Raw genomic sequence first — 14,257 nt, forward strand, 5'->3', positions numbered from 1 at the left:
TCCCGTTTTAGTGGGCTTTCCCAGTAATGCCGACCAAGTCTATAATACAGATTTAAACGTGAGCAAATACAAACTCAACTCAAAATGATAACTTCAGGCTCCTACAGCTGGGTTTCCCCACCGTTAGAGTCAGAACTGAAAAAGTCTCGGATGAGAGACGAAAACGTCTTCGAGCAGCTTTAAAGTCCCTTGATTTTTTTCAACCGTCCTTTGATAACTCTGACCTGGATGAGTCAGAACCTTCAAAAACAGGAATAATTACACGTATTATTTAAACCTTAGGCTTTTAGCCCTCCTGTTGTCCTCGGGTCAAATTTGACCCATTTTCAATAAGTTTCTGTTTCAGAAATTTGGATTTCTTTCAACCAAACTGTCAAAGAAAGTAACGTGGATGGTTCCCTACAACGCTCTCCACAAGTAAAATAAATCATCAGTTCACTACTTTCATTGAATTTGTGTGTGTGGTTCAATTTTATAGCATTTGAAAAAAGTGACAAAAATGTCAGAAAAAAAGCTTCAAGAAACAGGAAAAAAATGGACGAAAACATAAAAAAGCGCTGAAAACTAATCGACAAAAACATCAAAAAAGTCGTCGAAAAAAAATCGACAAAAACATCAGAAAAAAACGCTAAAAAAAATAATCGACAAAATAATAAAAAACAATCATCGAAAATAAATCGACAAAAAAATCGACAGAAACATAAAAAATAAAAAATAAAAAATAAACGGTGAAAAAAAATCAACAGAAACATCAGAAAAAGTGACAAAAAACTTGGATAGAAATCAACAAAAATGCAAAAATGACAAGTGTTAAAAAATGAACATCATGTTAAAAAAAAGTTTGAATTAAAAATATTGACCCAGAAACAAAGTTGCATGGTGGACAGGGAGACAACAAGAGGGTTAACTGCACTGAATGAAACACCGGGCGCCGCCGCCGCTGCTGCCGCGTCCTTATCGGCTGAATCTGTTGGATTGAATGTAAACACAAAGTACGTTAAAACCAACGTGACAAAAATAACCAAATATGAGACAAACAGAAACATCAGCAGAGGGTCACACACACGCATCCACACGGCCTCCAGGAAACACAGGGCGTTTCCATTGTGATGTTATTCGTGTGTGTGTGTGTGTGTGTGTGTGGTAAGCTTGATGTAATCACACGTTCAGGTTCCCATGACAACTGGGAGACGCGTCATGATATGGTTTTACTGTATCAGGGGAAGAGTCATCTTTGAACACTTTGTTTCTTTTCTTTCATTGTTTCTTGGTTGGTTATATATTCTAGTCTGTTGACTGTGTGTTGTGGACGTCAGAGGCGTTTTTTTCAAAACGGTTTGGTGATGTGATGTAATGGATGCTGATGTTGTTGTCAACGATGGTTGTTGTTGATTATATTGTGTAACTTTGGCCGGGGGGGTGTCTAACTGCGTGTCAATCACTGCTCATCTACACGCATTCATTCTCCCTTGTGGGGGGAGGGGCTTAGGAGACCGTTTTGGGCTTTAGCAGAAAGGGGGGAGGGACTGAGAAGTTGTTGATGTTCAGATTCTTTGGCTAAGTCCTGGATCTTCACCATCCTACCTACAGCACCTTTACATGTTTATACCTGCTGCACACCCAATCTGGCCTGGTCCTACCAGACTCCTACCAGGCGGGTACTCTGTTGAAATTTATAACTATTGGATCTGCCCAGAGCCACTCTGGATCTGCCATAACAAATCGCAAACGTTTCGTCATGACGTCGGCTTAGCATCGCTAGCGTTCACCTTAGCCAACCGCTATTACGGAACTACAACTCAAACTAGCGCAAGACCTCAGCGTCATCGTTCTCAGCCACTCCCTCTGTTCGCTGATTGGACCGGTAAAGATTTGACCAGAGAAAACCCACGAAACCCAGACGACGAACTGAAGGAAAATGAAAATTGAGCGAAAGTACGTAGGAGGGCGGAGCCAGGCTACAGCCAATCGCCTTTCGGGGACACAAATAAAGTTGCAGTTGAGCTTTGTCTGGTGATAGCCAGACTAGCGAAATACATAAACTTTTTAAGACCCCACGGAAACCGTGTATTTAGCAGAGCCACCGTCGCTGCGTCCGGAGCTTAGCGCCGCCCAGGATGACTGTGATTGGTTTAAGGAAATGTAAACAAGCCAGAGCATTTTTTTTTCTCCTATCCCAGAATGCATCTGTGGAGGAGCTATGGAGGAACATCTAGCAATGTGAGTTATTATTACATACGTTTGACCATGTGTGAAACTATGAATATTGCAATAGTGCATGACTCTTCTGCAGATATGAGCGATGTTTGTGCCTTTTATAAAATAGATTCCCACCTGATCCCAGACTTTTATGAATATTGAGCATACAGCCCCTTTAATCTCTGATAGTGGCTAACATGTTACTTCAGTGTTCGGCTGGTGATGCGGCTGTGACCCCCCCCCTCTGTCGCTATAGAAACCACTCACATCCCTGGGTAACCATGGAGATGATGGAGAAACGGGAGGCATGCACGTCAAAATCATAAGTCCAAAGGAACTGTAAGAAAAGCAAAAAAAAACAACACTGAAACGTAAAGAGATGGACATAAAACATAGGCTGGGGATCGATACACACTGAACCTCATGAAATCAGCCAGAAGAAATTATATAAACATAATATCATACAGCATATGAGAGGATATCAATAACACAGATTAGATTATGAGACAGAAAAGAAACTAAAAGGAAACATCGTGGATAAACAGAAGGAGAGAGAGAGGAGATCAATACTTCAAAATATCAATTCCTAATCACATAAGTCTTCTGAGAGCGGTTAGGTCCGGATATTTAAAGTAAAACATCATTTGTATGCAGCAATAAAGCAACATGAAGGTTTTTTTACGGTTACGAGGAAGATTTCTCTAAGCTTTCGTACCATGCATGAAGACATCAACCAATTACGTTGTGTTCGTTTTTTCGGCAGTTGGCACCTTTTTCCAATATTTTATTTGACACTGTTGCTGGGATTCTTTTGTAACATTGTTGACGCTTTTTCTGAGACAGGAAGTTACTCCGAACTGGGCCTCCTCGATTGGCAAGAACGTTTTGTTCAGCTGCGAGGGGGACTACAAACTTGTCCCGAAGGGGAGGGGAGAGAGACAACAGCTGAGAGATGATGGAGGGAGGAGAGAGAGAGAGAGAGAGAGGAAGAGGAGAGGCAGTAGGATGAAGAGTGGGGGAGGGGTAGAATTAGAGCGAAAGAGAGAGACAGACAGAGAGAGAGAGAGAGAGAGAGAGAGAGAGACAGAGACAGAGAGAGACAGAGAGAGAGAGAGAGAGAGAGACAGAGAGAGAGAGAAGAGAGAGAGAGAGAGAGACAGAGAGAGAGAGAGAGAGAGAGCAGAGAGAGAGAGAGAGCAGAGAGAGAGACAGAGAGAGAGAGAGAGAGAGAGAGAGAGAGACAGAGAGAGAGAGAGAGAGAGAGAGAGAGAGAGAGAGCAGAGAGAGAGACGACAGAGAGAGAGAGACAGAGAGAGAGAGAGATACAGAGAGAGAGAGAGAGAGAGACAGAGAGAGAGAGAGAGAGACAGAGAGAGAGAGAGAGACAGAGAGAGAGAGAGAGAGAGAGAGAGAGAGAGAGAGAGAGAGAGAGAGAGAGAGAGAGAGAGAGAGAGAGAGAGAGAGAGAGAGAGAGAGAGAGAGAGAGAGACAGAGAGAGAGACAGAGAGAGAGAGAGAGAGAGAGAGACAGAGAGACAGAGAGAGAGACAGAGAGAGAGAGAGAGAGAGAGAGAGAGAGAGAGAGACAGAGAGAGAGAGAGAGCAGAGAGAGAGAGAGAGACAGAGAGACAGAGAGACAGAGAGACAGAGAGAGAGAGACAGAGAGAGAGAGAGAGAGAGACAGAGAGAGAGATTGAGAGAGAGACAGAGAGAGAGAGAGAGAGACAGAGAGAGAGAGAGAGAGAGAGAGACAGAGAGAGAGAGAGAGAGAGAGAGAGACAGAGACAGAGAGAGAGAGAGACAGAGAGAGAGGGGTCTCTGACGCATGCAGGAGCATCAAATATTCATCTCACTGCTGCAACAGAAGCAGGAGGAGAGGAGAAGCTCTCTTGCTGATCTAAAAATATCTCAGAGTCCAGTCTGATGGAGAGACGTCACGAATGAATTAGAGTTAGAGGAAAAAAGCTAACAGTAGTCTATCTCCACAATGTTTCATTTACAGGATCTTAAATCTCTGTGTTGGCGTTCTAACCTCCGGCTGATTTGTGAGGACTATGGTTAACTGCTCCTCAGATCTCTGCAGGGTAAATCCAGACAGCTAGCTAGACTATCTGTCCAATCTGAGGTTTCTGTTGCACGACTAAAACTACTTTTGAACGTCCACATGTTCCACCAAAACTAGTTCCTTTCTGAGACTATTTAGCAGAGGCACCGTGGCTCCGTCCGGAGCTTAGCCCCGCCCACGATGATTGTGATTGGTTTAAAGAAATGCCAATAAACCAGAGCATGTTTTGTGTGTACTGTATTAGACAGACCTTCCTCCGCAGCGCTGTGGAGGAAGGTCTGGACATGTGAGACCTTGTTGGGCAGAAACATTGCATCTCCATGTTTGTTCCTTTTATAAATCAACTCTACTGGTCAGCCTTTACGTCTGTCTGTCTGTCTGTCTCTGGGTTTTACACTTATTTACACAGTGACGTGGCGACTTCTTCTGACTTCGTCTGAGGTAAATGGCTCAATAAAATGTTTTCAAGTTACTTTTTTAGTTTCCTTAAAAACAACAGGACGGTTTGGGACAGACAGGGTTTTCACACGGCAGCGACAACATGTAGAAAGCCTCTCATGCAGCATCAGGACACTTGTCAGTCCTTATTGAACACTCGCACATCTGGACATCTGGACAGACTAACAGACAGTGATCTCTTCAACTAATGTGCTGCAATGCAGCAAACACACCTCATCTGTCTGTCTCTCTGTCTGTCTGTCTGTCTGTCTGTCTGTCTGTCTGTCTGTATGTCTGTATGTGTGTCCTCTCTGTCTGTTTGTATGTCTGTCTGTCTGTGTCCTCTCTGCCTGTCTGTCTGTCTGTCTCTCTGTCACTCTGTCACTCTGTCTGCCTGTCTCGCTGTCTGTCTGTCTGTCTGTCTTCAGCTTCTAACGATCACAGAAACAATTCCTAAATGTTGTTCTGTTTCCATACAACAGGGAATCAAAGTCTGGGAACACTTCCTCTAATTGGTTTCTTACCGGTCGGACCTCTCCGGTGGTATTGGTGTATTGCCGTGCCAGACCAAAGTCCAGCATGTAGCACTTCCTGTAGGTGGAGGGAAGCCGGCCCATCGCAAAGTTTGACTGCAGGAAGAAAAGGCAGAAACCATTTCTCAGATACAGTCAGCTGGTGTAAACGTAGCTTCTTCCCCCGGAGTCCTTATTCAACCCGTTCTCACTCCCAACTCGTAAAACACTGACGCTTGGTCAGTGTCTCTCAGCGTCAGATATCGACGTGTCTTCCATTATCTCTTGCCTTGCTAAACTTCATTAATATTGTATGTCGCGTTTTATTTTGCTGGGTGCAAATGTTCCACCAAAACAAGTTCCAGCCACCTTTATTTAGCAGAGCCATCTGTGGATACGCAATCTGTGCTGCCTGCACGATCCGTTATGCGCATGCGCAAGATGTTCGCGCTTACGCAGATGATAATCCTGTTTTACGACACTGCACGATCTGTTCCACGCTTGCGTACCTTTGCACTGCGGGAATTTCCTGGGGAGTGTGAAAGGAAACTGAAGGTCTGCAGTGACAGAAAGACACAGACTTCATTCCACATGTAACCAAAATGGTGTATGTTCATGTAACATGTAACAACTCATGTTTTTGGATTGGCAACCACGTAAACACCTCAACATCCCCACGCTACATGTCACAAAAATGACAATGTTACCAAGTACACGAACGTCAATATGGGGTTATGGATCAGTGACAATAAGTACTTCATTTAAATATCTTTATAAAACAGACCCGCCGTGAACTGCATAATAAATAACATCAAATGCAGTCTGCAAAAATATGCCGCCTGTTGTGCCGCCTGGCCGTCAAGTGTTTCAATGCATGCGTGATACAAATAGTGTAGGGAAACCGTCACGTTTTCTACTACGTATTTATGCGCATGCATATATATTTATGCACTGGCGCATATTGGATCGTGCAGGCAGCACAGATCGCGGAGCTTAGCACCGCCCAAGACGATTGTGATTGGGTTAAAGAAATGCAAACAGCATGGAGCAGTTTTTCTCTCCTATCCCAGAATGTATCTGCGGTGTAGCCACACCTGCAATGCCAGACTAACTGTCAATCAAAAGCTGAAATATGACCGGACCGTTAAAGGAGATCGGGTTCCCATCGTACCGGTTTGATGTCTCGGTGCAGGAAGCCCACTGAGTGGATGGCTTCGATGGACTCCAGGATCTGCTTCCCGAGCCGCAGGGTGGTGCTCATGGTGAAGGTCCCTCTGGGCTGACTCCTCCGCAGGTCCGCCAGGTTACGCCCCTGCAACAACATAGACAGAAACCCCAGTGGAAGTGAACAAGTAGGCATCCACAAATAATAATATAATAATAATAATAATACGTTTATTTGATATAGCACCTTTTACAGACAAAGTCACAAAGTGCTTCACATGATAAACATTTGTGAAAATACAGTAAGATCCAAACAGAAAATAAGCAAGCAAAATAAAGAAAATACACTGAAAAATAAAAGATTAAAAGACTAAAAACCCAAAGTTACAAAAATGAGACAAAAGCGAGTTAAAACAAGTGTCTTCAGCTGCTTTTTATCTGAACACCCCAAACAAATGCTCATTTTATTGTAACTCAACAGCTGCATTTCCCATGAGACTTTGTCATTAGTTTACAACCAACCAGTCCTCCAAACTGTACGACCAACCTGTCGTTTGAAAGTCCTGTGTTTGTTTGACCCCCCCCCAACCTGCCTCCAGGACATTTGGCGCTTATACTTCCTCACCTTACTTCCTGCTTTGCTCCCATCAGAACTACTACGGCCACTAGAGGGCGCCGCCACTACAAACGTTACTGGGCCGTAGTTGCTTAATAAACAACTCATTTGGAGGTTTCTTTGGTAGAAGACAGTCTTCTTACAACAGGGACAGAGCGCAATTAAGTACCGCCCCCAACGGAGGGGGAAAAAACTCTCCATTGACTTTTGTTGTGTGAGGTTTCCTCCTTGTCATTTCCGTCTGCTAGCAAACAACAGAAACATTCCTAAAAAGCTGGTGGGTGGTGACATTCACTACCAACAGGGTAAAGAACCCAGAACTTAACTTTGCTGAGCTTTAATGAAGACAAAAGTGGAAACAGATGTGAGGAATCAGCAGAGAGAATGGGAAGATGCTAAGCTAACGTTATGAATAACGTTACGTTTGCAGCAAGTCAAATATCCAAATGTCTGTTTTTATCTATACCTAAGTTAAGCTAAAGCATTTTGACAGGATGTGACTTGTGTTATAGTGAGATGTAGATGAATTAAAGCTAAAGTATTATATTTTCAAGTTTCTTAACTTGCTAACACATCAGTATTAGAAAAACTAGGTGTGCCACGTTTATTGTCAGATTAATGTGCACCTCTACAAATATATTTCAACAGGTCTACATAATAACTCTCTACTCTGCTTAAAGTTGTCGAAGTTAAATTTGGAAATGAACGACTATTACAAATCAACAACAGTAGCCCAAGCTTAGAAAACAATGTCATATTAAGACTATAAAAATAATTTAGAGAAGGCACACCCTGGCACACCCGTGGCTACGGCAATGTAACACATGCCTTCCATTAGCTAGATGTATCCTTTGACAAGCGTACATCTTTTAGCTAACTACAGGCATGTTGTTAGCGTTTCAGCCCTCGGTTGCATCTTGTGGCGTCACTTGTTTTCCCCTCCGTCACTCTTAAACCTTTATCACAGCTGGAGCTGTTGAATGCTAACAACATTATCTGTGTCTGTCGAGTGTGTATTTTTTATATCCTTCACAATAAAAGCCTTCGTAGGCCCATGTAGACTCACCTGAAGCTGCATGACCACGTAGTTGAATTTGTCATTTCTCCCGCAGCCAATGAACTTACAGACGTGATTTTTACCTGGAAAAGAAAAAAGGAAAGAGCAGAGGGGTTAATCACACTGTAAAAAAATATTCTACTGCAACATCTTGATGCCTGTGTCTTTGGTGTCCAACCAGTTGTGTGTTTAATGGTCTAATCATTTCAGCTGGACTTGTAGGCCGTTATATTGTTGGCTAGTTTCCTTTAGAATAAGTTACATTCCCGCGCTGTTTAAATGTGTCTCACCCTGCAGCTTCTTTAGCACCGCCACCTCCATCTTCAGCACCTGTTTGGGCTGCTGGGCAGACTCCACCTTCAGCGCCACGTTCTCCCGCGTCAGCAGGTCCAAGGCCTCGTAGATCTCCCCGAACCCGCCGCCGCCGATCTTCTTCAGCTGTGACACAAACCGGTGTTAGCTATAGGGATAAATCTGCAATAACGTTGAGTGAGTATGGCGATAACGTTCGGTTACAAGGTAACCCTGGTTCTCTAAGTGAAGAGACTCTCTCTCCACAGAGTTATTCCCCGGGCCCTATTTTAATGATCTGAGTGCACGGCGTGAAGCACCTGGTGCAGGTGTGTTTAGGGCATGTACGAATCCACTTTTGCTAGTTTAACGGCTGATAAAAAGGGTCCGTGTGCCGGGGTCATGGTTCTAAAGGGTTGACCTTAGTGTCTTCATTAATCAGAGGTGTGTTTTGGGCGTAACATGCAATCAACCAATCAGAGATCATCTCCCATTCCCTTTAAAAGCCAGGCGCGTTTGGACCTTGGAGCATTGCTGTTATGATGGAGGATTTCATGATCGGGAAGGAGAGATGTTCAGGAAAAGAAACTGATCTGCTCGTGCGTGAAGTGAAAGCGCGCGAGCAAAAGATATCATAATACTATTTCACATTGTACAATTTTTATTTTTAATCTCCTGCATGGTTGTGTGCTGCTGCGCGTCCCTGTGTGTGTAACAAGCATAGTGTGCGTTAAACGGCTCAGATGTGTAAAATAATAAATGTATATAACTTTCCCCAGAGACATTTGAGCGTCCTTTGGTTTCTGAAAGTAGAAGTTATATAATGCACTCCTGTCTGAGCCAATCAGATCGCAGCGTGGAGCCTGCGGGCCGTTTGCACTTCACTGATCAATTTAGTGTCTGAACCACTGAACCGTCCGGCTTCAACACGCACACTTATATATTATATATATTATAACCATAATATTACACAGTCCAGATTCAGCCGGCGATCATAAACCAGCAAAGAGAGAGAAGGGATGATAACATGAAAAAGGGAACACGACAGAAGAGACGCAGGGGAAAATGAAGGACAAACAGAACTGAGAAAAAGGACAAAAGTAGATGAAGGAAGTTTATAAAAAAGGAGGAAGAAAATGAAGAGAAGGGGGGGGGAGACCAACCCAACTTTAGCAGTGGGAGAGCAAGGTTTTGAGGGAAATTATTACAAAATGTGAACGTAAAATCAAAGAGGAATGTGCTGTGTAGTACACAGGAATAATAACTCCATACTACTCTCTACCGTTGTCCCTCTACATACTATTCTCTACCGTTGTCTCTCTACATACTACTCTCTACTGTTGTCTCTCTACATACTACTCTCTACTGTTGTCTCTACATACTACTCTCTACTGTTGTCTCTACATACTACTCTCTACTGTTGTCTCTCTACATACTACTCTCTACTGTTGTCTCTACATACTACTCTCTACTGTTGTCTCTCTACATACTACTCTCTACTGTTGTCTCTACATACTACTCTCTACTGTTGTCTCTCTACATACTACTCTCTACTGTTGTCTCTCTACATACTACTCTCTACTGTTGTCTCTACATACTACTCTCTACTGTTGTCTCTACATACTACTCTCTACTGTTGTCTCTACATACTACTCTCTACTGTTGTCTCTCCACATACTACTCTCTACTGTTGTCTCTCCATATACTACTCTCTACAGTTGTCTCTCTACATACTACTCTATACTGATGTCTCTATATATACTACTCTCTACAGTTGTCTCTCTACATACTACTCTCTACTGTTGTCTCTATATATATACTACTCTCTACTGTTGTCTCTCTACATACTACTCTCTACTGTTGTCTCTACATACTACTCTCTACTGTTGTCTCTCTACATACTACTCTCTACTGTTGTCTCTCTACATACTACTCTCTACTGTTGTCTCTCCACATACTACTCTCTACTGTTGTCTCTCTACATACTACTCTCTACTGTTGTCTCTCTACATACTACTCTCTACAGTTGTCTCTCTACATACTACTCTCTACTGTTGTCTCTCTACATACTACTCTGTACCATTTCACACAGATGCTAAAAGGAGATTTCTGCATCTGAGAGACACTGACCAAGCATCAGTTGGGAATGAAAACGGGCTGGTTTCCTCAGTCCCTCCGTCTCTTTTCTTTTTCTCTTTCCTGTGAAATGAAGTTGCCTTCAAGTGCGCTCGGAAAAATGTCGAGATCTATAAACGATCTGACGGAAAACAGTAACTGTGAAATATAAAGCCTACTTGTGCTACGTTGGAGGGGTTAAAGAACAAAACAGGACGGCACAGAAATGGGCCGTTTCAGTGACACTCCCCCCGCCGCACAACCCTGCGGAGAATCGCCGGGTCGCTGTTTTTTTTTTGGTCTGAACGTGTCTTTAAGACTCACCACTTTCCATCGGTCCTTGACCATGCAGTTGGGCGGCAGGATGTCGGCCTGCTCCGACGTCCCGTTCATGTTGCCGTTGTCCTGGAGGCCGGGGACTAGGCACTGCATCTGCCAGCCAGACAGAACACGAGCAGCTCCCAGCTTAAAAGAGCCATTTATCTGCAGGAACAGAGGGGGGAGAAGAAGTAACAGCGTCAGGACGGGAAACACTCGCACGTGTTGGTTACTGGGAGGCTCGGTGAGACCGCGGTTTCACTCTCAAAACAGGCATTATTATCAGAGATGGCTGGCGGCCATTAGAAGCCATTCTGCAGCTGGATCAGGCTACAGGCCGGTGAGAGGGTTGGGGGGGGGGGGGGGTGATGGTATTTGCAGAAACTGGAGCAAATATCATGTGTGCAGAGAGGAAGCAGCCGGACACTCTGCGCTCATCCCGACTCCAACGGATCATCGGAGATCACCACAGGAAACCGTTAACAACCAGTAGCGGCGCAATCAATCAATCAATCAATCAGGGGGTGGAATGTAACTAAGAACATTTACTCCAGTACTGTACTTCAGCCCAAATGTTGAGGTACTTGTACTTCACTTGGGTCTTTTCTTTTCGTGCCACTTTCTACTTCTACTCCGCTATTTCTACTAAAGAAACGAGCTGCAATGTAACCCTACAGGACAAATGTTCCCCAAGGCTCCATTCTGGGGCCTCTTCTGTTTAGCTAGAGATACTTTATTTATCCCAAAGGAAATTAAGGGTAATTCAGGGTTTTTTTTCAACCTGGACACTATGTTCCCATGTGTTTGTGTCTAAGTGACTGATGGTAACAACAATCTTTAAAACTGGTCCAGTATTAAGCAAGAAACAAGCTGTAATGTTACCCTACAGGACTAATGTTCAGCAGCAGTTAGTAACAAGCTGTAATGTTACCCTACAGGACTAATGTTCAGCAGCAGTTAGTAACAAGCTGTAATGTTACCCTACAGGACTAATGTTCAGCAGCAGTTAGTAACAAGCTGTAATGTTACCCTACAGGACTAATGTTCAGCAGCAGTTAGTAACAAGCTGTAATGTAACCCTACAGGACTAATGTTCAGCAGCAGTTAGTAACAAGCTGTAATGTTACCTACAGGACTAATGTTCAGCAGCAGTTAGTAACAAGCTGTAATGTTACCCTACAGGACTAATGTTCAGCAGCAGTTAGAGTCACTAAAAGTTCTGTTGTTGCTGCTGACAGACTCAGATTATTATTCTAAGTGTCTGACAACATTATGAAAGGATCCCTACAGAGATGTAGTTAAAGAGTAAGATCATTTTAGTTTTAACATAAAACAGCCCCGAAATCACTATCACCAAACCCACCAGATTCCATGTAAATAATCAGGACTTTTAATGTGTATAGAGCCAGCATATTTACACATTCAACTCGTTCAACTTCAAACTTTGGAGCTTCTGGCTTTAACACTTTAACTCTCCTTCTCTAACAGATTAGTTCTTGAGATGAACATGATTCCTGGACAAAACATCCCAAAACATGTGATGATGTTTGGAATATGCAGAAAGTTTTGAACAATACAGGAGAATAATAGTTTCCTTTACATAAATAAAGACATTTGCACCATAAATCGATGCAGGGAAATTCACCAGAATGCAGGAAATGAAGTGTTTGACGGCCAAAAGTTTCCGGGACCCCACTGGGGGGTTGGACACAATGTGTCCCCCTCAATGTTGGACCAAAACCTACGCCATTGCTGACAACCACACGCTCCGTTCCTTCACATTGAATATGGATTATAGTGCAGTGTTTTCCCTCGCTCTGAGGAAGACTAAGGAGAGTGTATTTGGCGGGGGGGTTTAGGTGTCCTTCCTCAAAAAAAATGTGACTTTTCAGTTTAAAAAAATGCAATTTACACATACCTTTTGTGTCTCATTGTGGGGTTTTGTCTCTATGTAGTTGTGTTGTGTCATTTTGGACCGTTATTGTCACTATATCTGTGTCTAAAACGTTGGAAAAGCTAGAGCAGATCATAAATACATAACACTCAGAAAGCTTAAAGACAAAACTTAAAGCTACAAAAAAAGTCCAACTACAATCATTAGATCTTAGGAAGGTCTTTTAGTTACAGTCATTCGGCTGCCCAAAGCAGCTCAGGTGCTGCACCTAAACCTCATAATGGCGGGAAAAATCCCGTAGTGGATCACCAACTCTCCCCGCCGCTATGTTCACCCGTAAGCGCCCGTCTGTCCCGTCAATGCTCGGCTGTTTGACTCTGCTCTGACGCAACACGTCTGCCGTGAATGGTCGTCAGGCTTCAGTGGATTCGTGGGTGAGGGGGGGGGGGGGATTTCAAATTCATAGTAATGCATGTCAGTCCCCAAACCATGCTGTTCTGTTCTGCATGCAAAATGCCACGGGCCGCCATCAGTGCATGCAGAGCTCAGGCGGACTGCAGAGATATCATGGAGAGTGTCCGCTGGGTTTCCAGTCAGACCAGCGCCCCACACAGGACTGGACGGACTGGGACAAAGAGGGGAGGAGGCTGTCGAGACGCGAGGCGAGTCCCCTACGCGGTGTGCAGAACAAACGCCTGCCGTCTTTGACAGCTAGCTACGGCGACACCACTCGGACAAAGTGCCAAAATACTTTCACCCAGGAAACGCGTGTTTGTTCCTCGGGAGTGTTTCAACCCAAAACCACCATCTTTTTCCTAAACTTAACATGTCGTTTCAGTGTCTGAACTAAACTGTCGTGGCTGAATGACTTTTTCGGGGCTAAACTCAACCACTACGCCGATGAGAGTGCCGTTATCTGGCGGTGTCTGTAGTCGGCTCGCAGTCACTGATCGGCGGCTAAACAACTGCCAACTACCCATAAAAAAATAAAAGGAAAATCATGTATATATTTACATATATATATATATATATACATATATATATATATATATATATATATATATATGTAGGTCTAGACCTTATATAGACCATGACAAAAAGTGACAAAAACATTTAGAGAAAGAGTCAGAAGCACCAAAAAAAGTTTTCAAAAAACATTTAAACTTTTGACCTGGAAAGACAACAAGTTCATGGTCGATGGGAAGACAATACGTTTAACGCTATTTTTTATTCATGGTCAACAAATTAATTTGTATGACATTATACCAAAATTCTGAGTAAAAAAACAGAAATTATGAATTATTTTGCCTAATAGATCAGAGGACAGTTTAGTCAGGAGACTATTTTGAAACCATTTTGTATGTTGTTTTCGGGCAATTTGGTTGAAAGAAACCCATATTTCTGATATAAAAAATGTTAAACGGGACAAAATTTGACCCATGGAAAACACAAGTGATATATATATATATATATATATATATATATATATATATATATATATATATATATATATATATATATGGACCTTTCCGCCGTAACTATTTGGTTTGTCCAAGTGGTGTTGCCGTAGCTAGCTGTCCAAGATGGCG

The 14,257-nt window shown here is 43.2% G+C and overlaps 1 protein-coding gene across 1 annotated transcript in view; it reads right to left on the minus strand.

Moving 5' to 3' along the window:
- Positions 1-10,933, minus strand: part of ttbk1a (tau tubulin kinase 1a) — a 49,437-nt gene extending 38,504 nt beyond the window's left edge. The window contains exons 1-5 of the mRNA XM_078272494.1: positions 10,781-10,933; positions 8,341-8,488; positions 8,060-8,133; positions 6,385-6,525; positions 5,226-5,330 (exon numbers count right to left, since the gene is read on the minus strand). Coding sequence (XP_078128620.1) covers positions 5,226-5,330; positions 6,385-6,525; positions 8,060-8,133; positions 8,341-8,488; positions 10,781-10,888 — 576 coding nt within the window. The 5' untranslated portion in view covers positions 10,889-10,933. The remainder of the gene's footprint in view (positions 1-5,225; positions 5,331-6,384; positions 6,526-8,059; positions 8,134-8,340; positions 8,489-10,780) is intronic.
- Positions 10,934-14,257: the final 3,324 nt, after the last annotated feature.

The sequence above is a fragment of the Sander vitreus genome, chromosome 2 (assembly GCF_031162955.1).
Source record: "Sander vitreus isolate 19-12246 chromosome 2, sanVit1, whole genome shotgun sequence".
Taxonomy (NCBI): Eukaryota; Metazoa; Chordata; class Actinopteri; order Perciformes; family Percidae; genus Sander; species Sander vitreus.